This window comes from Enhydra lutris, unplaced genomic scaffold (assembly GCF_002288905.1).
Source record: "Enhydra lutris kenyoni isolate GAN:26980312 unplaced genomic scaffold, ASM228890v2 scaffoldscaffold27, whole genome shotgun sequence".
Taxonomy (NCBI): Eukaryota; Metazoa; Chordata; class Mammalia; order Carnivora; family Mustelidae; genus Enhydra; species Enhydra lutris.
Genome location: NW_019154111.1, coordinates 14,793,603 through 14,817,868, shown reverse-complemented (window position 1 = coordinate 14,817,868; position 24,266 = coordinate 14,793,603). Strand labels below are relative to the sequence as shown.

The 24,266-nt window shown below is 39.8% G+C and overlaps 1 protein-coding gene across 2 annotated transcripts in view; it reads right to left on the bottom strand.

The window, feature by feature from the left end:
- Positions 1–22,362, bottom strand: part of LOC111152012 (glutamate metabotropic receptor 8) — a 757,409-nt gene extending 735,047 nt beyond the window's left edge. For both annotated transcript variants that reach the window (XM_022510280.1, XM_022510281.1), the window contains exon 1: positions 21,853–22,362. In XM_022510280.1, coding sequence (XP_022365988.1) covers positions 21,853–22,362 — 510 coding nt within the window. The remainder of the gene's footprint in view (positions 1–21,852) is intronic.
- Between the last annotated feature and the right edge of the window lie 1,904 nt (positions 22,363–24,266).

Here is a 24,266-nt window from a genome sequence, read left to right as displayed (position 1 = left end):
TATAGCTGACTTATAGCTGACCCCCTGACTTATAGCTAGGAGGTAAAAGACATATTCTGAAGTCAGTAAACAATCAAGCTGAGGTTATCAGCAACTGATAAAAAAAATACTACCTAAAAATACTACCAATGACTCATTCTTCCATTTCTGATCCTTAGGGAGCAGAGAAACCTTCCCTAAGGCCCCTTAATTTGCTTCTTGCTTTGTAAAATCTTTTAAATGGAGAATGGGGATCTCATCACAGCATAAACTTTAACAATAAGCCACCCATTGCTTTTGGAATGATTCTACTCCACTTTCTTAGAGAAATCACTGCATTTGCTACATGTTCTAACTGATGTTCTTACTAGATGCAGTATTTGGGACAGGAAGACATCATTTCTGAAGATCATTTAACTATGACTTGTTTACATTAAACAGCTTCCTGAGTTTGGACTTGTTTCTCTCCTAGAAGAGGTCAGATTATTGACAAAATATCCAGAGAATGTATTATGGGCTTTGTAGCAATAATAGCATTTCTTTTATAGCACCTAGTATGTACTAGGCACCAGAAATAAGCCACTTCTACTCACAATAGGTAGACACAATGAGGCTGGAGGAGAGTAAAAAATTTATCAATGTTATGTAACAATTACTTGGTAGAAACAGGATTTGAACCCAGGCTCATCTAACCACAAAACATGTGACTGGGCCTATTCCCCAAAATGTCCCTTGCCATTGCTGAAGTGCCTGAGGCTAGTTCTATCCTGCAGAGATTCCTATTCCAAGCCACATTTCCTACAGAATTACTGGATGTTCTCAAAACTATACTACATAGTTGAGAGAGTGAAACAATACAAAAGGTGTCTGGAATAGATAAAGATAAGGATCAAAAGGAATTTTGACAGGAACAAGTTGCAGACATACTGTTCCCTATTCCTCCCTTAGCTCTAGCAAAAAACCATGGACATTATATCTAGAACAAACATAAGAAGACTCTGAAAGATAAAGAGAAGTCAAGAATGTTAAGGACTTGAAGACCCAAGGAATAACAAGGTGGTGAGTTCCCAGATTTTCTTTTTTCCTCATATATTTTAGACTAGATACTAGAGAACCCAGAAACCTGGAAATTATAATAGGCATAGGAGAAAAAAAAAAACCCTCTCCAAAGAACTAGGAAAGGAGTTAGCCTAGCCCCTTTAGATAGAAAACTTTTAGATAATAATCACTCTACTCCAGCCAAACACTGCAGAAAAAACTGTAGTCCCACCCCTGCCACATCAGTAAAGTCCTAGATAATAACAAGGTATCCTAACCCTCTGACCATGATGATTTTAGAGAAGCTTGAATGGGGAGACTGGACTTACATATCTGCAATCCTTCTCTGAGGTGGTATCAGAGGAGCCCAGGGAGACTCAGGACTTTACCACTCAGCAGTGCCAAGCCCCAGCAGTGTCAATGGAGGTCACGTGGAGCAGTGCCAAGCCACCCCCCACCCCCGACAGCCAGAGTGGTGTCAGCATCGATAAGCAATTACAAATATCCTTGGAACAAAAGAAAAACTAGAAAGATCTGAAAAAGAATTAAGGATTCTCAGTAAAGAAAGGATACAAAGAAGAACCAAGTGGATATTCTGGCACTAAAATATACCATAACTGAAATTTAAAAAAACAAACAAACAAAAAATTTAAAAAAACAAAAAAACCTCAATGGATAGGCTTAACAGCAAATGGAGAAGATAGAAGAAAGAACTGGTGAAGTAAGGATAGAAATTAACCAATCAAAAACATAAGGAGAAAGTACACTGATAAAAACAAACAAACAAACCAAACAGAGTCTCAGAGACCTGTGGGATTATAAGAAAAGATCTAAAATTTAGATCATCTGACTCCCAGAAGAAAAGGGAAAAGATGGGGGAAGCTGAAAAAGTATTTAAAGAAGTAATGGCTGAAAACTTCACCAACTTAGCAAAAGACAGACCCAAGAATCTCAGTGAACACCAAACAAGATAAACCCAGAAATCCACACCAAGACCCATCATAATCACACTTCTAAAAACTAAAGACAGAGATAAAAATCTTGAAAGTAACCAGTGAGAAATGATACATTAACTACAAGGGGGAAACAAATGGAATGACAGAGAATTTCTCATAAGAAATCAAGGAGGCCTGAAGGAAGTGGTGCAATAGCTTTCAAGTATTATAAGAAAAGAACAATCAACCCAGGATTCTGTCTAGAGAAAATATTCTTCAGGAATGATATTCTCAGATGAAGGAAAACTAACACACATGCCCTAAAAGAATCGCTAAGGACAGGTCTCTAAACAGAAAGGAGAAGATTTTTTAAAAAAAAGGAATCTTGGAACATCAGGAAAGAAAGAACAGCAGAGCAAAAACATGAGTAATACAACAGACTTCACTTCTGTTTAGTTTTTTAAATATGGTTTATAATTAAAGCAAAAACCCATAACACTGTCTATTATGGTTCTCAAGGTACGCAGGGGACATATTTAAAACAATCATAAAAGGGGGAGGGTAAAGGGATGTAAGTTCCTATACTTCAACAGAACTGGTAAAATGTCAACACCAGTAGATGATGATAAGTTATGTATATAAAATGTTATATGTAGAACCACAAAAAAAGGTTTTTAAAGAGACATACTCTAAAATACAAATCAAATCAAAATAATACCACTCTAAATTAAAATGAAATTCTATAAAATGTTCAAGTAACTCACAAGAAAACAGGAAAAGGGCAAAGGAGAGACTGAAGAGAAGAAAGTGGAAGCCAGTGGAGGCACCTCCATCTCTTACACCAGGAACATGCTGGAGCTAACTAGACCTTTTCCACAGGGGAATAGTCTGTCTGCTCTTTGGGTACACATCTGGGGTGGAGACAAAGAAAGGAACCATCCAGAAAATTCCACAGAGCTTTTCCTCAGGAATTACAGTGGGTTGGTGAATGCTTATACTGGTAATCGTGGAAGGCTCTTTTCAAAGCCAACAGGCTGACCTGCCTTCACACCAGAGGGGACTCCTTGCTAAGCTGTGGGTCTCAGCTAACCTTCAGCACAGTAGGGCCTTGCTCTTTAGAGAAGGTGATACATTTACATTCCAATTACAAAGGCAAAAGCCCCACTTTGTGTGCAATCCATGCTGCTGGGGACAAAAAAAAAAAAAAAAAAATGGAACTAAGGTGGCTTTGATGAAGGTCTGATGAAGATCTAGACAAGGGGAAGAAACAAGAAGATCATTTGAATCCCTGCTCCAATGCTTAAAGAAATGAGCTAGATTCAAAATCAGTCAGACTTGGTAAATGCTCCCTACCAGATACATATAAAAGACCTATATTAAGAGGCATCTTCAATCCTGGAATATTAAAAAGAAAACGAATACTGGGTTCTAGACTCATTCAACCTCCTTTTAATTTCATTAGAAGCAGTTGTCCTGAATCCTTCCAGGCAGGTGAGGAGCCCCCAATCTTATTAGTAAACCATTTCATAGAACCTGCTGGCCCAGTGCTCCTGGTTCCCCAACACTCTGTTTTCTAGAAGACTGCTTCTGAAAATGTTCCATTATGGTTGTTTGTAACTTTTATCCTAAAAAAAAAAATTTTTAAGGTGTTTGGGAGGGTATTTGTACATTACATAACATTCGTTATTCCAAATGTAATTTTAATCAGTTCAACATAAAAGTATCTTAATATCCTCAATAATGGCAAGTGTAATTTTAAATATTAAAATCCACATTAGGAAAGAAGGGGCTTTGATTCATTCTCTCCTTCCAATAGATATGATCAACTTGGCACACACCTATGATCTTCTTTTCTACCCTTCCTTCCTCTTTTCTTCCCTCTGCCTTTTTTCTTCCTTTTCATTCTTCCCCCTTATAATAAAAAGCAAGGTTGACCTAAAAAATCTGACTATTCCTTCTCCTTCCACATACTCAGAAACGTAAGACTGTTCATAATAGTAGTTCTATTTTTCCCAGAAAAATACCTGTTTTTTATGTTTGCCCTGTCTTTGGCCAACTCTAACATATTTTTCTATTGGGTTCTAGTCTGGACCCCAGATTATTAGAGGGTATGTTTGCTGACAACACCAAGTAGACTCCCTTAAGGTTTGAGAAACAATCTTCCTTTCACCAAAAAGCAAACAGCACAAGGAAGGCTCTCCTCTGCCTATATCCTCCTCCAACTTCTCAAGAGCAGAATTGGCCCTTGCAAAATATTCAAAGGTTTCTGAAAATTCGGAAATAAGGTTCTATGTCTTCTTACATACTGTTAAATTTGAAATTAATGCCTAAAGTTAGTTTAGTTCTTTCTGCCTTCAGCTGATCAGTGAACCCTAAATTTCATGCTAATGCTCCCAAACCACTTGCCTACAATAAAGGACTCACTTTTTTTTTTTTTAAGATTTTATTTATTTATTTGTCAGAGAGAGAGAGAGAGAGCATGAGCACAGGCAGACAGAGTGGTAGGCAGAGGCAGAGGGAGAAGCAGGCTCCCCGCTGAGCAAGGAGCCCGATGTGGGACTCGATCCCAGGACGCTGGGACCATGACCCGAGCCGAAGGCAGCCGCTTAACCAACTGAGCCACCCAGGCGTCCCAAGGACTCACTTTTTATTTCATTTTAAATATGTTCACATCATCTCATGACCATGGTTCCAAGTGTCTTTCAAGCTTGCTCTCCTCTTATAGGAGGGCTGGTTTTTATTGTGTTAGTCCACAATGCTCCAACTTTCCAGTGGCACACACTGGCACATGGAGCTAGTAGTTTTCTCAAGTAGTTCTTGGAATCCATTACCATGGAAACAAAAGATATTAAAAGCTGTTTTTATCTAATAGGAACATCAAGAGGAACTCTAAAAACATCGGAAGTGTTTTCAAAGTAAAGGTATAACCAAATACATCTTAGCTGGGTTAAAGAAGTCTGGGGGTGGAATAATGAGGAGGAAAAAAGAGGCAGGTGGGTAGAGTGACAGGGAATGCACAGAGCACTGGAGGGCTCTGGGGCTGGTTAACTGATGGACAAGTGGGGTTGCTGCCCAGGTCTGTCCCCAAAGGTGACTATAAGAACCCAGTTCTCTTCCTCTCCCAAGGAACAGGAAATACAGTTAGAACTCTGTTCTCTCCCCACATATATGAAAATGTGTTGTCTGTTTTTCTGATGTTGATAATATCAAGCAGTGGTCCCAATTTCCCTACCCGACCACTCTAAACTGGAAATGAGGATTAAATGAAAGAACCTTAATACAAATACGCTCATTTTATCACCTCTGTATTTGATCTAGAACTTGATCTCATGTGTTGAGGAAATGCTATCATGGGTCATATTTTAGTCTGGGAAAGGAGTAGGCGCAAACCACATGTATTTATTTTGATGTTCTCATTGTTTTTCTGAAGTCCAAGTAGTTTTACCACATCCTGCCATTAACTTCAAAGAATAATTTTGGATACATTAGTCCTTCCATGGAAAACTTCCTGATACATAAAGTGCTCTGGCCATCTGTAATAATATAAATTCTTCCCATTCAGTACACTTCTTGGAAAATATCTGTAACAAAAGAGAGCTCCCATCAACACTGCTAAAGGAGTACATGTTTCCCAACACTACCTTGAGGACTGTTTGGCCACTCCAGGAGCAGAGAGGCCATATGGGTTCATGGGCAGTCACACTCAATCCTTGCACTGAGGCCACTCCCCACTGAAGATGTTCCAGCCCTCCCATCTGCCATTGCAGCCATTCCACACAAGGCTTACAGTGCAAGTCCTATAGAGCTGAAGTCCTGTGTGTTAAGTCTTCTGCTCAAAGGCAATCTTTTAGAATAGAAAGGAAAAAATGGAACTTAACTTAGAACAGGGTTGAACAGTAGGATTGTGTTCAGGGGAAGGAAAGCGTAACAGAAAGGATTTAAAATCGTACTGTACGAAAGGTTATACAAACCAGTAGTCCAAAGCATGAACTTTTGCATCTGTCAGACCAAGGTTTGAGTATGGCTTGGCCACTTACTTTTTTTTTCTTTTCAAATTCTTATTTAAATTCTAGTTAACATATAGTGTAATATTGGTTTCAGGAATAGAATTTAGTGATTCATCACTTACATATAACACCCACTGGCCACTTACTTTCAATGTTACATAAGCCTCATTTCCTCATCTGAAAATCATTATCTATCTGATGGAGTTGTGATCAAATAAGATCAGGCATGTAAGTGTTTAGCACAGGTCCCAGTCTATAAGAAACTTTCAAACATTAGCTCTTGTGCTGTTACTATTAGGAACAGGTAAAGCAATAGGAACTTTCAGCCTAAAGAACTCAAGACACGGGAATGTCTGTCTCATGAAAAAAAAAAAAAAAATGCATCAGAAGACAGGAGCAGGGCCCATGGGGAGAAGTGACTGACCAGAACATGTGCTCCCCTCTTAAGCACCCCTCCTAAGCACCAGGATTCCAACTGCCTAGATGGGTTTCCCCATCCTTTCTGGAATTAAAACCATTCTTAAAACTCTTCAAGGGGGAGAAAAATTTCAATTCAGAATAAAGAAAAAAACTGATGCCATTACAAAATGGAGTGGGCCAATTTGTGAGATTATTAGCATCTCATCATTGACAGTGTTAAATCTTAATAGATTAGAGTCTGCTTTGGATGAAAAGCTATAATGGAAGATCTCAGAAATTCCTTCCATCTCTAAGGTTCCATAATGGCAAGTATTAGGAGAACTAAGAAAAACAACTTTAGAAAAAAATAAACTAGTTTGTGCCAAACCTCCTAAAATATTTTTTTAAATGTTTATTAGTGAGTATGATAGTTGGAAATGGTGGAACTCCACTGAGGAATTTAACTGATTTACCTAAAACAAAGTACAATGCAAAACTATATACTTTTTCCTTCACAAGAACCACTTTCTAACAGGGCATAGATTCTTTAAGGCTAATTCTCATCATGTAGATGTGATCAGCATATTTATAGATTTTATATTTATTTTTATTTCAAATCCTAAACTTGTACCACTTTACTAGAATGAAATATTAATACTATTAGTTTAAACATCATGAAACTTTAAAAATAAGGTGCTAAAATAATATTTATTCATCAACCTTGGACCACTATAGTATTTTAGATCACTGATTTAACATCTTTTTTTTTTATCATGTCTCTGCCTAATACTGAACAGTACAGGCTAAAATTTAACTGTAATTATAGTCTAAAAATACAGATTTTCATTTTAGTTCCTCATAATTCAAAAAATACGTAAAAGTAAATATAAGTCTGAAGCTTCCAATCCCAATTCTCCTGGCATGTGTTTAAACCCATCCAGCTTTGCACAGAGGCCCTTGGCCCCATACTCCTCCTAGGACAGTATTGGCTGAGAGCAGCATGGAGGTGACAGATGGGGCATTCAGTTAAGGAGTGGTGCTGGGTTATTTTATTTTCGTTAGAGAAGGAAGCTGTGGGAAAAATATTCTCCACTTAATCTATTTTATTTTCAGCAAGGTGTTACCTGTAAATACTAATTTATACACATGCAAAACTTCACTAGGTACTTTAGTTGCATGAATATAAATGAAATAAAGTAATCCAAACCAAAAAAATGGAATTTCCAGCATCTTCTTTTCCTCAGGCAGGGAGTGGGGCTGGGGAGGGATACAAGGCTTTAAAATTCCATCCCAGTGGTTTCAAAGACAACAGAGCGTCTTATAACTAGCTCCCATTTAAATCAGTGAGGTTATAAGAGTAGAAATTACAAGTTAAGGTACTGCAGCATTAAGAAGAAAAATAATCATTTATGCCATTTTCAGTACAGAACCAATTTCCAAATCACTCAAAATACAACACCGAGAATCCTGTAAATTCTCCAAATTTTTATATTGTCTAGATCTATGACCACTTTGTGAAACAGAGAAAGTACAGATATGATTACTTCCAGTTTAGTCAGGGGTCAATAAGATAGAAATAAGAAACTATGGGCCTCTCAAGGACAGTGGTTTTGCCTATTGGAATAAGGCAAATAAAATCAATTCACTGATAATGTATTTCATTTCTCTCTCAACAATTAATTATATACTTCTGCTTAATGAGAATAACATAAACCGTCAAGATATGCATGTGACAAATGAAAAAAAAATTTGGATCTTAAGTTTTGTGGATTTCCAAAGTGCAAAGAATTGGGAGGGTGGGGGTAAGGGTTTTCCTTAGTCCACTAGCTCTGTGCTTGAATCCCACAGCAATTCACCTCCTTTACCTATGCCTACCCTGACTGAGGGCTTAGCATTCTGCCCTCTCCATGCTCTATACACACCTGGCTCGGATTTTAGCAAAGGTCCCAAGTTTTGTTTTAATGGGAGCAGGGAAATAGCTCTCCAATCTTCCTCATTTTAAATCCTCCTAGAAGATGCTTAAAGTGATCCTTTGAGGTTTTATCATAGGAAAGAGATGTTATGAAGAACAAAAAAGGTTTTCACTTACTTCCATCTTCACATAGTTGAACAGGACCAGACACCAGGTCAAAGGTTCATGGGATTCCCTACGTCTGGAAGAACCCTCCTCCTCTCCTGGCTTCTGGGTTGAGGTTCTCCGACTCAACCCTCTGGGTCCTGCCCAACCTCCCCATTACCATACAAAGACCCTGACTGATAATTGCAACTTCCTCAGGTGAGGCTGGCCTTTCTTCAAAACCTGGCACCACACTATAGCCCTAATTATATTGCTTTATGATGTTTGGGTTATTTTACATATTTCTCCCCAATTGGATCTAAGTAATATGAAGGCTTAGCATCTACTTTCATAGCTGTTCCCTAGAGTGTCAAACATGATGCATATACTTATGAGACACTGAATAAATCCCTGCTGAGGGACTGATTTATTACTACCTGTTACACCTATTAAAGAAGGAGAATAAGTGAATAATATTTTATTCCTGAGCCACAGTCTCCTCATTTATAAAATTAAGAAAATACATCCTGGCATTTCTTCATCTTATTCTGCTTCTCTTGGTGGGGAAAAAAAAAAAGAAGATTTAGCACTGAGTTTAAAGGAAAAGTGAATTGGGTGAAATTGGAGGGGGAGACGAATAGTCAGAGACTGTGGACCCTGAGAAACAAACTGAGGGTTTTGGAGGGGTGGGGAGTTGAGGGATGGGTGAGCCTAGTGGTGGGTATTAAGGAGGACACATATTGCATGGAGCACTGGGTGTGGTGCATAAAAAATGAATCTTGGAACACTGGAAAAATTAAATTAAATTAAAAACTATACCAATTACTATTTGGCACCTCTGATAGGATTCAGTCTTTCCTAAATAGACCTCATTAAGAATTCTGCATTATGAAAATATCATTTCTTTTTCCCTTTTACCTGTGAGTAAATTATCCATGTTTGATAAGAAAGAAAATTTACCAGGGTATAACTGATATGTGTTTGACTAAATTAGTCACATGTTAAACAGGTAGAGAAAGATAAGTCATAGTGTGAGTCAAAATTTAATATATTTAGGTCCAATAGTCTTCCGATTGTCCAAAAATAAATGTGACTTCTAAGGAAAGTACCTCTGAGTTCTTTCAGTGCTTACATGTCTAACATTTGTATCAGAAAGTGATAGGTATAAATGTTACACAGTTCATCCCTGGAAGAAAGAAACATTATTCCCTCAATAAAAAGATAGTATTCTTTGTTCAAAGTGGGCCTGTGTTTCTACGATGGAACACTGTATCAAACATGGAAAAGAAAGGGAATTCCAACCCAAAAGACAGATTTAAGAGCTGCCATCCGGCTTTGGGGTTAGTTGGCTGCTTCCCCTCAACCACAACTCTACCTCCTATACCATCAAACTGGGGTTACTGGGAAGGAATCCAAAGGAGCAAAAATTCATTATATCTTTTTTCAAAAGTAGTACTTTTGTTTGGTTCTTGGATCAACATCAAGATTTAGCTCTGCTTATCTTTGGGTCATCCAATCCTCCCCCTTGGTCTTATTTATTTAAAAAATGGACTCTTACCACCAAACACATATTTGCAAAGAATAAAACTATCACTACTTTTTTAGTTCAGTTGGCTAGAGCATGGGGTTGGTGAGGTCCCTATCTCATGTCCAGTCTTCAGAAAATCTAGACATTCTACTCAAAATCTAGACATCCTACTCAACCTACTCATCCTACTCATTCTACTCAAAATCTAGACATCCTACTCAACCCCCAGAGGGTTGAGTATGAGCACATTTCTCCATGCCAGAGCCTATTTGGACCTATTAATTGTGTTGTTTCTTGGGCAATGACTACACATCTAATACTAACCTGCCATTGTTCATAAAATAAGAATGAACAACTGAGAAATTGGAAAAAAGGTATAACTCAAAATGAATATCTTACTAATGGTGGATATCAGTGTCCTCCTCCTCATTATCATTACAGCAAACATTTATGGTGCTATTAGCCAAGGATCTTGCTTAGGACTCCATGCAATTTATCTTATTTATCTTCATTTAAAACCTTATGAAGGAAATACTATTATTACATAGTCTTTATAGATTTAAAAAAAAAAAAAAAAGCTAAGACTTAGATTAACCAACTTCCTAAGGTAATACAGCTAATAATCATTACATCAGAATTTGAACCCAGGCAGACTGATTTCAAAGCTTGACTGACTTCATATAATTTGTATTAATCTGTTTTACTCAAACAGTATTAGCACCACTAGATAAGTATATTACAATAATCTATAATTTGAACAGACAGCTCCTGATGATAAATATCTATATGCCACAAATACTTGTACAACAAATCCTCCTGAGTATGAAATGCCATTTGTTTTATAAACAATATAAATTCAAACATTCTCAGAGCTAACATGATAAACCACTTTGAGAACTCTTATAAAATTGCCACAATGTAAATACTTAGATTTAAAGTGGGAGAAATAGTACAAGCACTCATGAAAGCAGTTTAATCTCAATCTGTGTGAAAGGAAGCAAAGGTGAGAACCTGGAACAAGAATACATCACCATTCTTGGGAAGCCTGGGTGGCTCAGTCGGTTAAGCCGCTGCCCTCGGCTCAGGTCATGATCCCAGAGTCCTGGAGTCAAGTCCCGCATCAGGCTCCTCGCTCGGCAAGGAGCCTGCTTCTCTCTCCTCCTCTGCCTGCCACTCTGCCTGCTTGTGCATGCGCTTTTTCTCTCTCTCTCTGACAAATAAATAAATAAAATCTTAAAAAAAAAAAAATACATCACCATTCTCACATCCCCAGGGAACCCTAGCGTGGCTGTGTGGGGGACACAGAGACATACCCATGACCTCTTGGGAGCTGGTCCTAACCGAGAGATCTGGGGCTATGTTATACCAAGGAACTCAGTGTCCCAAGCACAGGGGGAAGCCTAAGAGAGTCTTGGAAGAAAACTAGTGACCAATATTGAAAACACATGCCCATTAATTTGCTGAGCCTAACGGAGAAAAGCAGGAAAGACTGGCCTCATTCTGGAAACAGATAAAGGAGGCTTTGGATGATGCTTTACCTGGACTCCTTCCCACCCCATCAGCCTGGTGCTCATTATGTACTTAAAATGCATAAAGATTACATGTATATTTCTATGTTATTAAGAATGCTTAGAGATAAGGAAAATCCCTAATTACAGGTAAAAGAGATGTCTCTGTCACTTGCCAGAGAGTGTATTCTATCACTTAAATTGGTAAATAGGCCCTTTTCCCCCCACTATGGGGAAAGAAGCGCCTCTGGTGACCCTCTATTGATTAAGACTGCTGTGGAATGTTATTTGCAATCTCATTGCATAATGGGAATCAGGAGGTAGCTGTCATGGTTTCTGAAGACAAATTGCTGGTAGCTGAGACAAATCATAGCCTCTTTCATCTTTTACTATTCTCAATTCCCAGTTAATGTGTATCTTATAGTCTAAGTTTCTTAAATCAGTCTTTTCCACTGTCACAGGTAGTAAAAATGAGTAAAAGTGGTAATCTGAGTGACCCTGCTTTAAGAATCATGTTCAAGTGACCATTATGCTGATCATTACTCCTGAGCTATGCATTATTTAATAAGGAACACAACTTCCAAAAGGGCACACAATTAAAAATAGATCCATACAGCAGCTGCTGTGATTATGACCAATACGAACAGAAATCCAACCAGGCATGAGTCAAAAGAAAAAAGTCTGCTACCAGACAGAACATTGTTCAATCTCATTTTTGTTTTGTGTACTTTGACTTGTTAAGTCAGCCAGCAAGTGATTTATATGGAGCAGTGGTTCTCAAAGTGTGGTCTGTGAAACAGCAGCATCAGCATCACCTGGGAACTGTTAGAAATGCAAAATCTTAGACCCCAACCCAGACCTACTGACTCAGAAATTCTGAAGGTGGGCTCAGCAATCTGTTTTAACAAGTCCTCTGGGTAATTCTGATGCATGCTCAAGTTTGAGAACTACTGGGCAGGAGCCAGGGGACACCCTTTGGATTCTGTCTTCCTAGAAAAGTACACCTTTTGTTGCAAAAAGTTATCTTCAGAAGAGTCTGGGAAGAAACCTGTCCTGAAACCAAATAAAACCATTGCGATCTTCCATTTTGTTGTAAACCTAAAACTTCCTTTAAAAAAAAAAAAAAACTTATAAAAATTTTTTTAAAACCAACCACCGCAATTTTTAGGGTGAATGAGTAGAAAGAGCACAGAACTTTCCTTATGCACATATGTGTGTATTCACATGTATATATGTATGCATATATGTATGTGTGCATGTGCATATATGTTATGCATATGTATGTGTATATGAATATTTGCATATGTGTATATATACATCTGTGTACATATATGTACATGTGTATGTATATGGATACACATATATACACAACACACACACACACACACACATATATCCTGACTTGCTCTACAAAGTTTTTCAGACAAGTTCTTAATAAACTGCATCCAAGGGCATCTGGTGGCTAAGTCCTCTAAGCATCTGCCTTCACCTCAGGTCATGATCTCAGGGTCCTGGGATTGAGCCCCGCTCTCTGCTCAGTGGGAATCCACTTCTCCCTCTCCCTCTGCTTCTCTCTCTCTCTCTGTCAAAAAAATAAAATCTCAAAAAAAAAAACAAAAATATATATATATATATACATATAAATCGCATCCAGTGCAGGGGGCAGCAGAGGCCTGCACGCTGTTGGCAAAACCTGATGGACCGGGATGAAGGGTGAGGCCTTGTGGCAGGGCTCGGACTCATGCCACCTTCGGCCAGTGGCGGTGGGGGGGGGGGGGGGGGGTTGTACAGAGGGTGCAAGGGGGCTGCCCCAATGCTGAGTGAAAACATCTTCCTGTTTGTGCCTAACCCCATTGTCAGTGCGCTGCTCTCTTGGGCAGGCTCTCTGATCCCACCTTGACTGTCCTGTCCATCCCAGGTTATGCCCAGATTGCCTTTGCCATGGTTTCTTTCTCCTTCATGCCCTGCTGCCCCCTCAGGGCCTCCTCTTACTTGCTCAGCAGACTTCTGGACGCTTTCCACGGACACGCTGCTCGAGCCCTTAATCAAGCCTGCTCTGTTTATCTCTTGTGCTGGAAATGAGTTCTTCTACTGCTTTCTCCACCTGTTCAATGTCTCTGAGGGACCTTTAGTTGGCTCTGTGGGTTTTCTGAGTGGGCCTCTGAATCACTGCCCTTATCACGGTGCTCGAGTCTCTCATTAGTGTCATCCACCTGTCACAGCCACCCGGAACATGGCTGGCTGGGACATGGTAACCGTGCCAGAAGCCTCCAGCCCCTGACTGCCCACCTGCCCTAGGAGTCTCACTGTGCTATGCGGCTTTCCTCCGCCCTCCTGCAATGTCCCAGGCTCACATCTTCCTAATGTGTGGTCTGGCCTGCTGGCTGGGTGGGGGGAGGGTGTCAGCCTCTTTGGTGAAGTCATGTTCTTGGAAATCCTGAGGGCCAGTCCCACCCCTGGGTTTCCCAAGAACCTGGACTTCCAAGTCAGAAAGGATCCTCAGGAGGCCCCACCCATACAGGCAGGGCTCCTGGGGCACCAAGAGGCCTGTATGAGCACAGGACATTGTTGCACCTGCTTGCTCAACCCTCAGGTCTGTCTTGGCATGAGACTTGAAGGACATCTGAGTGAGGGAGACAGGCCGGGTTTCTCAAAAGGTAGGGAGTCAGACCTGTGCCCCTGGCCAGAGAAAGCCTCCAGCACCACATCCGGGAGGGAGAGAAGGGGGCATGCAGATCCTTTCCCATCCCAGTCTCCTGTATCAGGTCTATCCTGGCTCTGAAAACCTCAATAACAAATGGGGGTGGGGGGTTACTCTCCAGGACTTGGTTTCCTTTGAGATACTCTTGAACCAGGGCATGGATTGAGGGGAGCTTGTGGGAAAAGGAAAATCTACCTGATGCTTTTCTCTAGTAGTTTACTGACTGGCTTTGTCCTATCATTCCACCATGACCTCAAAGAGAGGCCTTCCCTGCCACCCGAGCTCAAGCTCATGCCTTGTCTTTGCCCACCTGCTTTATTTTCTTTATGACATTGTCACTGGCTGTCTTCATTTGTTTGTATACCTCATATTTTCTACCCCCCACCAGAATGTAAACTCCCTGAGGACACAGACTTTTCTTGTTCCCTCTCCAATCCCACAGTGAGGATGAAACTTAACCGGGTGTATCGGAGCTTAACGAATATTCTCAGACAGGAAAAAAGTAACAAATAGCATCCATTCACAAGCCATTCTTGTGGAAAGAGTCCTCACTATTTTCAAAACAATCTCATTACTTAAAACACTCCAAAGATAGGCATTAATCACTAAATAAGTTCTTCATATATCTTCAGTATTCACGGTAGGATTTCAGACTGTTCACAGCTAAGGAAAAGAAAAGCAAGGTTAATTTAAGTTCATGAAATTTGAAATATGCTTCACCCGACAAGAGTCATGATGCTCCTTAAGTGTTTTGAGTGCATGACCCCTACACTGACTCCAAGTTACTTTGTGTCAAGAAAAGCCACAATCTTTTCATGACATGTGTGAGTCTGCATTACAGCAAGGCGTTCTGGTAATTCATACCCTTTGCTGCTCCGTAAAGGGGCCCTGTCATACCAAAATTCCCTTTGGGAATGATGTGTTTACATGAGCCTCTAGTATTGCTTAAACTTTTTCCCAAATGATAAATGATCTTAAGAAATCCAAGTGAAGTAACCTATCACTAAGCGATTTATGAGATAAACAGTCTGTTCATATAATCAAAAGCCAAACAGCTGCTTAAAACGCTTCTTCGTTCTCAATCCTATACAAATATCAGAATCACCTAGTAATTATGTAAAATATACCAATACCAGGGCTCCAGCCAAACTCGGAGAGTTTGAGCATATCCACATCCACTTTTTTAAAAGCTATCCAGGTAATGCTAACGTGCAGTCAGGGTTGAAAATTACTGAGACAGAACTATATTAACCAACAAGGAAATGTCTCCCAGATGTATCATTACATGCAAAAAGTCACAAGACATAGATCTTTTAATAAAATTATGTGTATAATTTTATTAAAATGAATTTAGATATGGTCTCTTTCCATTTTACACTATTTATTCATTTCTTAAACTTTCCAAAATGAGAATGTGCTCATGTCTTTTATTTTTTTAATTTTAAAAATCTGTTTAGAGAAAATGTGAATTTGTAGGAAAATGAGGAAGCACATGAAAATAGTAACTCCCAAAATATACTATGTCTCCTTCTTTCCCCCCTTCTTCCTCCTTCTGTTCCTTTTTCTCAAAGAGTATAAAAGTAAAATAAATACAATTCCATTTCTGTCCTATCGACCCAACACAGACTATTTCCAACGTTTGGGATTGGGGTGAGGGAGAGAGTAGAGATGAAGGAGATAGAGAGATACAGTTCATTCATTCATTCATTCGTTGGGCAAACATTTATTGGATTCTTAGGTCCATGCCAGGTGCTGGAAATACAGCAACAAGCAAGAGATACGTGCCCTCATATATATCATATATATCACATCCTGCCCTAGGAAACTCTGTACATGTAACAAATAAACAATCTCATCAAGGGAAGTGAGAAAAGACTTCCCAAAGTAGAGGTAGACTTCATCCTGGGCTTAATGGTAGCCATTAAAGAATGCTAAGAAAGGAAGTAACATTACCAAGTCCACATTTTATTTATTTATATAAATTTTATATATTTTTTATAAATATTTATATCTTACTACAAGTCCAGCGACCATGGACAATGGTCACTTCCCCAGGACTCTCACTTAGAACCACTATCAGAGAGAACACCCCTCATCTTGCATCTGAGGTGAGTGGGCTCTTCACAAAGTTAAATTAGAGCTTGCTACCACGGCAAAGGATTGATTTAAGGAGTTTATCTTTCAGTTTGCCGTTATCTATTTACCAGCAAGTAATATTTAACACAAAATGTTACCTCCTCCTGAGTTTATTGATTGGGCTCACAGATCTGTCCATCTAACCAAGATGAGCCTGACTATGGCGGATTTACTTCATCTGAGTTTACAGTTAATAAAGCCCACTGTATGCGATAAATGACTCACAGAAATGCTTGGCTTTATGGAAGTGGTTGCTACAATTAGTAGAGTCTCTTGAAAGAAACCTGTCTCTGTAAACATAGCAATGTCGGTGAAGACTTCCAGGGTAATGGAATGTTTCACTGTACTTCAGCTACTTCACATTAAAGTCAATTTTAGTCATTTATAACTGGACCACTTGCACACGTAAAGAAGTTATCCTACCCAAAAATGGATTTCTATTTAAGTCTCATTTGATTGCTCTGGAAGTGTACACTAAAAACTTCCTAACCCCTATCCTTCGAGAGTAGAAAGCTCATTCTCTAGGTAATGTTAACTAGAAAAAGAAGAGAGAGAGAAATTATATCTGATACTGCCCTCTTATGACCCAGATGCATCTATGTGGACATTAATGTGAGTGGTTACCTCCAAGTATTGATGTGCTATTTTTAACGGAGAATATTCAATCCTTGCTCAAAGTAAGTATATGATTAGTGTTCTGAGGAATAGAATTGCTCTAATTTAAAGGAGAGGGTAGAAAATGTTCTAGAAAGGGGAAAAAATCTGAGCTCTTTATAAAACATATGCAAATTCCTCAAACTTGCTTTTAAAAAAAAAAAATTGAATTATGGGCTTCCCAGTCAACATTTCCAAAAGCCGCTTCATTCTTTTTTAGTTCTTTCTAAACTACACAATCTCTGAGAGCTCAGCCCCTCTTTTCATTGGTCTCTCTGCAATACAAGAGCCACTAGGGTGGCATTTTCACCTCTGGATACGTAGGGTGAAGCGGTTCTGGGTTTGCTATTCTGCAGTTACATGTCACATTATCCTAACAGATACCACTATTATCTAAAACCATTAACTTGCTGTAAAGATTAAACAGTTCACCTAAGTGAACACTCTGCCCTCATAGTAACCCATTTATGACACGTGTGTGTTTTAAGGCACAGCAGTGCTTCTAAAAAGTTCAGATCCTTAAAGTCCTCATCTGTGGCTCTCCAAATTGTTTTCACTCCCAACACACCTCAGAAATTCGAAACACTTCAGTCCATCGGCATGATTCCCAGGGGGCTGGGGGAGGCATATACTCACACATTAGGTCCTAACATTTGAAAAGCCTCTGAGGTCATTTTGATAATCCAACACACCCCACTGGGGGGAATGAGGACAGAGAAGGGTATGAAACCCACCTCATGGGGCTGAAGATCACTGGTTTAGTAGAGCATTCATTGTCTTACGGGCAGAGACCACAGGACAGCTTCTAGCTCTAGCCCCCTGTCCAACTCTCCTCTGAAATTAGAAGCTGGCTTTTTTTTTTATTTGTCTCTGGGTTTTGATAGGAAGAAAAGCAAAAATAGAACATCTCTTCCCACTAGAGAGGAGAAGAGCCAGCTGTACTCCTGGGCAAAGGAGGTGGCCACCCACAAGGTGTAGTCTCTGCTGGGGGAGCTGAATGAAACTCTTCAACCAATGCTTGACTCCCCTTCATAAAGACAAATTATTCCATCCCACTATTAGTGATCCTGCAGAAAAGAGAATCTTCCTGACTTACACATAGACATACTATATGCAGATGACTGATAATACAGAGCTCTTTTCCTGAAACCAGGCTTCGATCAGAACATAGAAGGAGACAGGGGACAGGAGTAGCTGCCACAGGAAGAACAAGGCTGAAAAAAGAGAGAGATGCCTGGAGGCCTTTGTCTCCCACACAGCTTAGCCCAGGCAGATATAGCAGGTGAAGACAAGGCTATTCCAGGGTTGTCCAAAAAAAGAGAACTAAGATATCTGGATATTACTTCCAATTTTAGCACAAGTATTTTCTATAGAATTTTAAAACAGGTGCCAGCTACACTCTCAAGACCTCAACTAATGTTTATTGTTGGGCAGGAAAGTGAGTAAATTCATTAATTAGGACCTTGTTTATCCTTTATCATCACATTTCATTGTTTGTGTATTTTTTTTTAATTTTTATTTTTTTAATTTCTTTTCAGTGTTCCAGCATTCATTGTTTATGCACCACACCCAGTGCTCCATGCAATACGTGCCTTCCATGATACCCACCACCAGGCTCACCCAACCTCCCACACCCATCCCCTCTAAAACCCTCAGTTTGTTTCTCAGAGTCCACTTCAAACCAAGAGGAACTACCTTCTTTTAACTCCATTAATTTAGGAATAAGTGGCAATATATTGATATCTGTGCATCTTTTTGGATTCTATGGGTTATGTCATCCTGAAGGGGTCCTAACTCCAAAAAACTGTCCTAAATATTCACCTTTATTTAAATCATAGCATTTGGCTTTACCACACTATTACTTTTCAAAAAGAAATTGTAAGCCAATCTCCAATGCACTAATTTGCTAAACTTTCTTTTGCTAACTATACTAATATTTCATGGCAATCCTAGGATACATGTTTAAATGGAATACATTCACACATAAAGTGAAACATTTTCTATTCCAAGAATGATTATCATCATTTCATGCTTAATATCAGTGTAGAGTGCTAGCTAGAGTCTCAAGTAAATCATCAAAGTGAATTAAAGTAGCAAAACAATAAAAATTATCATTAAATTCACACGCCTGTGGCTCTAGGTTCAGCTGGAAGAAAAGATAGGCTAAGTACCTCTAGTCTCTCACTTACTTTTGAAACACACACATTTTTCAAGCCCCAGTAATTTGGTTAATAAATACATTTGCTTCCACATAATAAATGCTCAGTCTGTGCCAGTGTACTGATTTTAGTTATGATATTCACCGTAACCAACACCCCTCCTGACTAAAAGTCACCCACTCTCTGTGATTTGGTTAAGGGTGGCAAGAGCAGCCCTCTTATGTGCTGACCACTGTCTTAAGTGTTGACCTGCAACAATGGGCTCTGCCCAAAGAGTCAATGGTAATTCCCCCACCTGGGCAAATAAGGTCCCTCCAGAACTACCCAAGGCAGTGAAAAGAGAATTGGCCAGTCGATGACAGAACAGAACAAAGGGAAGACAGATCCAGCCTACATAAAAACCAAACCCACCCTTCAGATGGCCTGAAGGTCCCTTTGGCAGCTCAAGGAGGTGAAGGGCATGGGCAGGTACCGGTGGAAACCTTCACCTGCATTTTCTCATTAAATCCATCCAAAAACCTAACATAACATTATTATCCCCATTTTACAGATAAGCTGATTCTATTAGTGTAAAATTAATGTCAACATGCTTTAAAAAGCTCAGAGAAGCAATTATCACCAATACTCCACTCCTCAAATCCTTGTCTATATTTGGCTGGCCACCAGACTATATAGGAAGGAGATGGGATTCATAGGAATTATGACGGGACTAAAGGGAACAAGAATTAGTGTATAAAGGAAAGGTAACAAAAGGAAGGGAGAGGATTCTAATGAAGGTTTCTCTCTTCTTATGCTGTAAAGGAAACAGAGAGAGACAACCTCAAAAATGGAGAGAGAGACAAACCAAGAAATAGACTCATAACTATAGAGAACAAACTAATGGTTACCAAAGGGGAGGTAGGGGGAAGGGGGATAGGTGAAATAGGTAATGGGGATTAGAGTACATGTATCATCATGAGCACTGAGTAATGTACAGAATTGTTAAATTGCTATATTGTACCCCTGAAACTAACAGAACACTGTATGCCAACAGAATGAAAATTAAAAGCTTTAAAAAAAATAAAATAAAATAAAATAAAATAAAAGTGGGTGTTGTTAAGCAACAGAGTTAAAAACAGGAAAGAGATGCTTTGGAGCAAGTGGGAAAAGAAATCAAGTCAGAGAGCAAAAAGATGGTGGGAAAGTGGCTAAATCTAGACACCATCACAGAGCACAAAATGGCATGCAGCTCAGAATTGAGACTTGTGAGAGAAATTCTAGATCCCAGGATGTGGGGAGAGACATCTGGAAAATCCTGGTCTTCGTCTTGTCTCCAAGCAAGGGGTCAGCTAGCCCAAGGGAAATTATTCTAGAAATGACAAATTAGAGCACCTTTGGCTGCCTATTTTAATCTCGTGTCCTTCTCATTGCCAAGAGGCTCTTCTTAATGTCCTTCCAAATGTCTCCAGCACTCTATGCCTCTTCAATACCCCTTAGACACAGAGAGCTTCTGCTCAGCAGCATCCTCATTTCAGAAAATTTCATCAATCTGAAAATAGTCATTAAGCTGCCTCTTAGCATTCTGTCCTCTAAACTAAAGGGATTCATCCAGAACCTGGACAGCCACCTAGGGAGAGGTTACAAAGAAGATTCCAGCATACAAAGTGAGCCAGACTCCATGGTGCCCCAAGATATCTTCCAATCCAAGAGTCCTTGATTCAATCCCTTTCATCTTTTTTTGTGTGAACTTTTCCATCAATTTGTTCAGTTTTGTTGCCATGGCTGTCACCTTTCCAACTTCTCCATATTCCTTTAATGTTTTTAAATCTAATATGCAGAGGAACAGTTTTTCACAATATAAAACAAAGCCTCATTAATTCCGATTAAGTTGGAAAAGTCAAGTCCTACTAAGAAACCAGTGAAAAGTATTTTCAATTTAAAAAAATTATTATAGAACACTTCATAATAGATATTAACAAGCAAAATGAGAAAGTTAATAAAGATGGTGAGTCACAACAGCTTTATTTTTATGGCACCTCATACTTTTCAAAGTATTATTCCATACATTATTTTGTCAATTTTATTCAATATGTAAATGCAATTTATAGGTAGTAGATCATCAAACCTGTATCAGAAAGGCTTGAATTATCCTGCTAAACTTGAACTTTTAACTCAATAAGAATTAAATATAATTATTCCAAGTGTGCATCAGAGCAGTCTGAATTAATGAGGTTCTGCTCTACTGAAGTTATTATAAACTTGACAATTTTATGGCCATATTATATCCCAGAGTGTCACTCCCATCTACATGTTAGTAATAAATACTGTTTCTTCACATAGAAACTTTTGTCATAACAGAGCATCCCACTCTAAAGAAGCTTCACCAAGTAAATTATCTTATATCTCAAACACCATAGAAATGCTTCATATGAAAAATGTGCTAAGATTTCATTATACTCTCTAAAAACACTTGCTTTGACTTATAATGAGCATCAATAAGGAAGATATCGAAAGAGGTGAAGGACTCAATAGAAATTATCACCTGTTCGTTCAGGGTGGTGGTTGGGGGGCAGTCACAATTAATCCAAACTAACTAACTAAATCAACACATGTATAAACCCAGTCACAGAATCATCTATTTGAGGAACCTGGGTGACCTTGAGAAGGTCTGTGAACATCTTCACCATGTTCACTTTCTTCTTAAACCTGTGGTTGGAGTCAGAAAAATTTATTGTCTTTTCACAATGGTCAGAAAGACAATGGCTTTACCTACCTTAAAAAGTCTTAAAATGTTAGCAACCATGATGGACACGGAGCTTGCTGCAGCACCTATGACACCAGAAATCTTGTCAGGCTTGGTGAAAATGGGTGGATCTCCATTAGCACACTTCACGTCGGAAGCGTCTTTCTCTATCAATGCCTGCACGAACGTTAACGACTGCTCCAAAGCATACGTGTCCCTGGAGCATGTGTCAAGGATCCGGACACCCAGAGTGATATTGGAGAGGAGGTCAGGGTCCTTATTAATCTGGTCGATTGCATAAAGCATGGCCTCCAGTCTGTGGATCCCCTTTTCCTTCTTCAGCTCCCCACAAGGTACCCCTCTCTCTCCCTTTGCATGGACAGGGAAGAGACCCCCCAAAATGATGTCCCCATCCACTCGTATGGAATGGGCATACTCCTGGCTGTGAGTTCTTTGCATCATTGTGAGGATCCAGTAGAACTTGGCGGTCAGGAGGAAGAAACAAGGGCAAGAGGCTGATCGTTTTCCCTCGCATACCATTTTCTCCACAGGTGGTGTTGCAACCCAAGACCCAAAGTTTATTCTTGCCACAGAAGAAGGGGGACCACCAGAGGTTGCACCTTCTGGAGGCTACCATCAGGGCCCATGGGGGAAAATGCTCTGTGGGTTTCAGCAAGTTTTCTTGATTTGAATGTCACAGTGAATTTCCATCAGACCCCTAAGGTTCAATTTTATTTCCATACAAAGTCAACTTGCCTGGAATGGTGCAAAAATTAGAATAACAGCTGAGGTTCTGAAGGTAGGATGAGGTCAACAATTCACGTCCTTGAAGTCAGCCCTGTAGCAGAATTATTCCTGGGGGGGCAGGGGGAGGGAAAAAAAGGGTTCAGTTCAACGGGTCTACATTTTTCATATTTTTAAGCCCTGTTTATACCAACCTCTTTTTTTTTGTTTGTTTCATTTCCCCTATTCAGTAAGAAACTAATTTTTTTTGTGTCCCCCTTATGATTCTGAACACCTGGCTGCACTGCATCCAAACAGAGAGATTGATGACACTTTTGGAGCAAGGGAAACAGAAAAGTATCAGAAACTAGGTTGATTCTCCCGAGCCACAAAGTATTTTTATTTACCATTTTATTTCAATAAATCCAATTTCCATGCAGGTAAAAATCCTGTGATTGATGGCATTATTTCTTTTCAAATCTGTTTTTACTTTTTACGGTTGTCTGAATTTAGCATTTAAATGGTGTCCAAAAAATCATAAGGTTCTCTCCCTTCTGGCCAGGGTTAGGTACAAGTAACATCATACATCATTAGCCACTTCACCAAAAGTCCCTGCTGGCCCAGGGAGGAGGCCTCCGGCTGGAACATGAGTCTGGGACCTCCTAAGAGGGCTCTTGTTTCCTGAAAGGCCAGTAGTAAGGACAGCTCCTCAAGGGCCAGGGCCCGGAATTCTGTTTCTCTTTGTTTTCTACATACTTTCTCTGTACCAAAGACCCAAGTATGTAACACAGTAGCTCATGAATTTTCATACACCCATCATTAGCTCTTACAGAAATGAGAGAAGAAGGCCCAGAAAGGTTGAGTATGGCCCAAAGCCCTGAGCTAGTAAATGGCACCGCTGTCAAAATCCCCAGGCCCCCAAGGTGGGTCCTGTCCTTCAGAAAGTCCTCAGTGCTGAGACTGGCTGACACGTGAGTATGAAGGCCCTTCCCTCCACTGAAATCTTTCAGAAATATGTAGATCTTCAATGGTTAGCTCTTGAAGAAAAATAATGGAGAAGTTAGGAGAAGACAATCTGGGGGCATTTTCTAGAGCAGGGTAATTTCCAAATCCCTCGAAGAGCTGAGGATACCAGATACAGTTTGTCCAAACTCCTGCTACAAACCAGGTTTCCCGGCCAGCCTGATGTCAATGAGAACAAACCCGGCATCCCACATAGGGCCCTTCGGGTCTGTTAGCAGGTCTTCCTCCAACACTTGGCAAGTGCTTTTAAGACATGATATGGTAAAATCCTCACTGAGGAATCTAATTAGCCAAGAACTGTGATTTTTTTTTTTCCTTCATAAAAAGGCCAAACAGCATCCCTAGGCTGGCTTCCATTCAGCTCTTTAACAAAAAGGTTAAGCTGAATATTGTCATCAACTCAGAATTGCAAATCTAGCAGTTTCACCTGAAACTGCCCATATTTGCAGCTCTTTTCGGTTGTTTTGGGAAACGGATCACATTTGTCTATGATCTCCTATGCTATAACATGTGTGCATGGCCCTGAAACCTCGGGGAAGGGTGTGTCCCAGAGTGAGGATGGGCTCCAGACAGAGCCCTCCCCTGACAACGCTGGAATTGGATCTTTGACAGTCACTGGCTGGTGACCTAAACATGCCACTTCACCTCTGTGTGCTTCCATTTCCTCATCTGTGAAATGAGGGAGATGGACCATATGA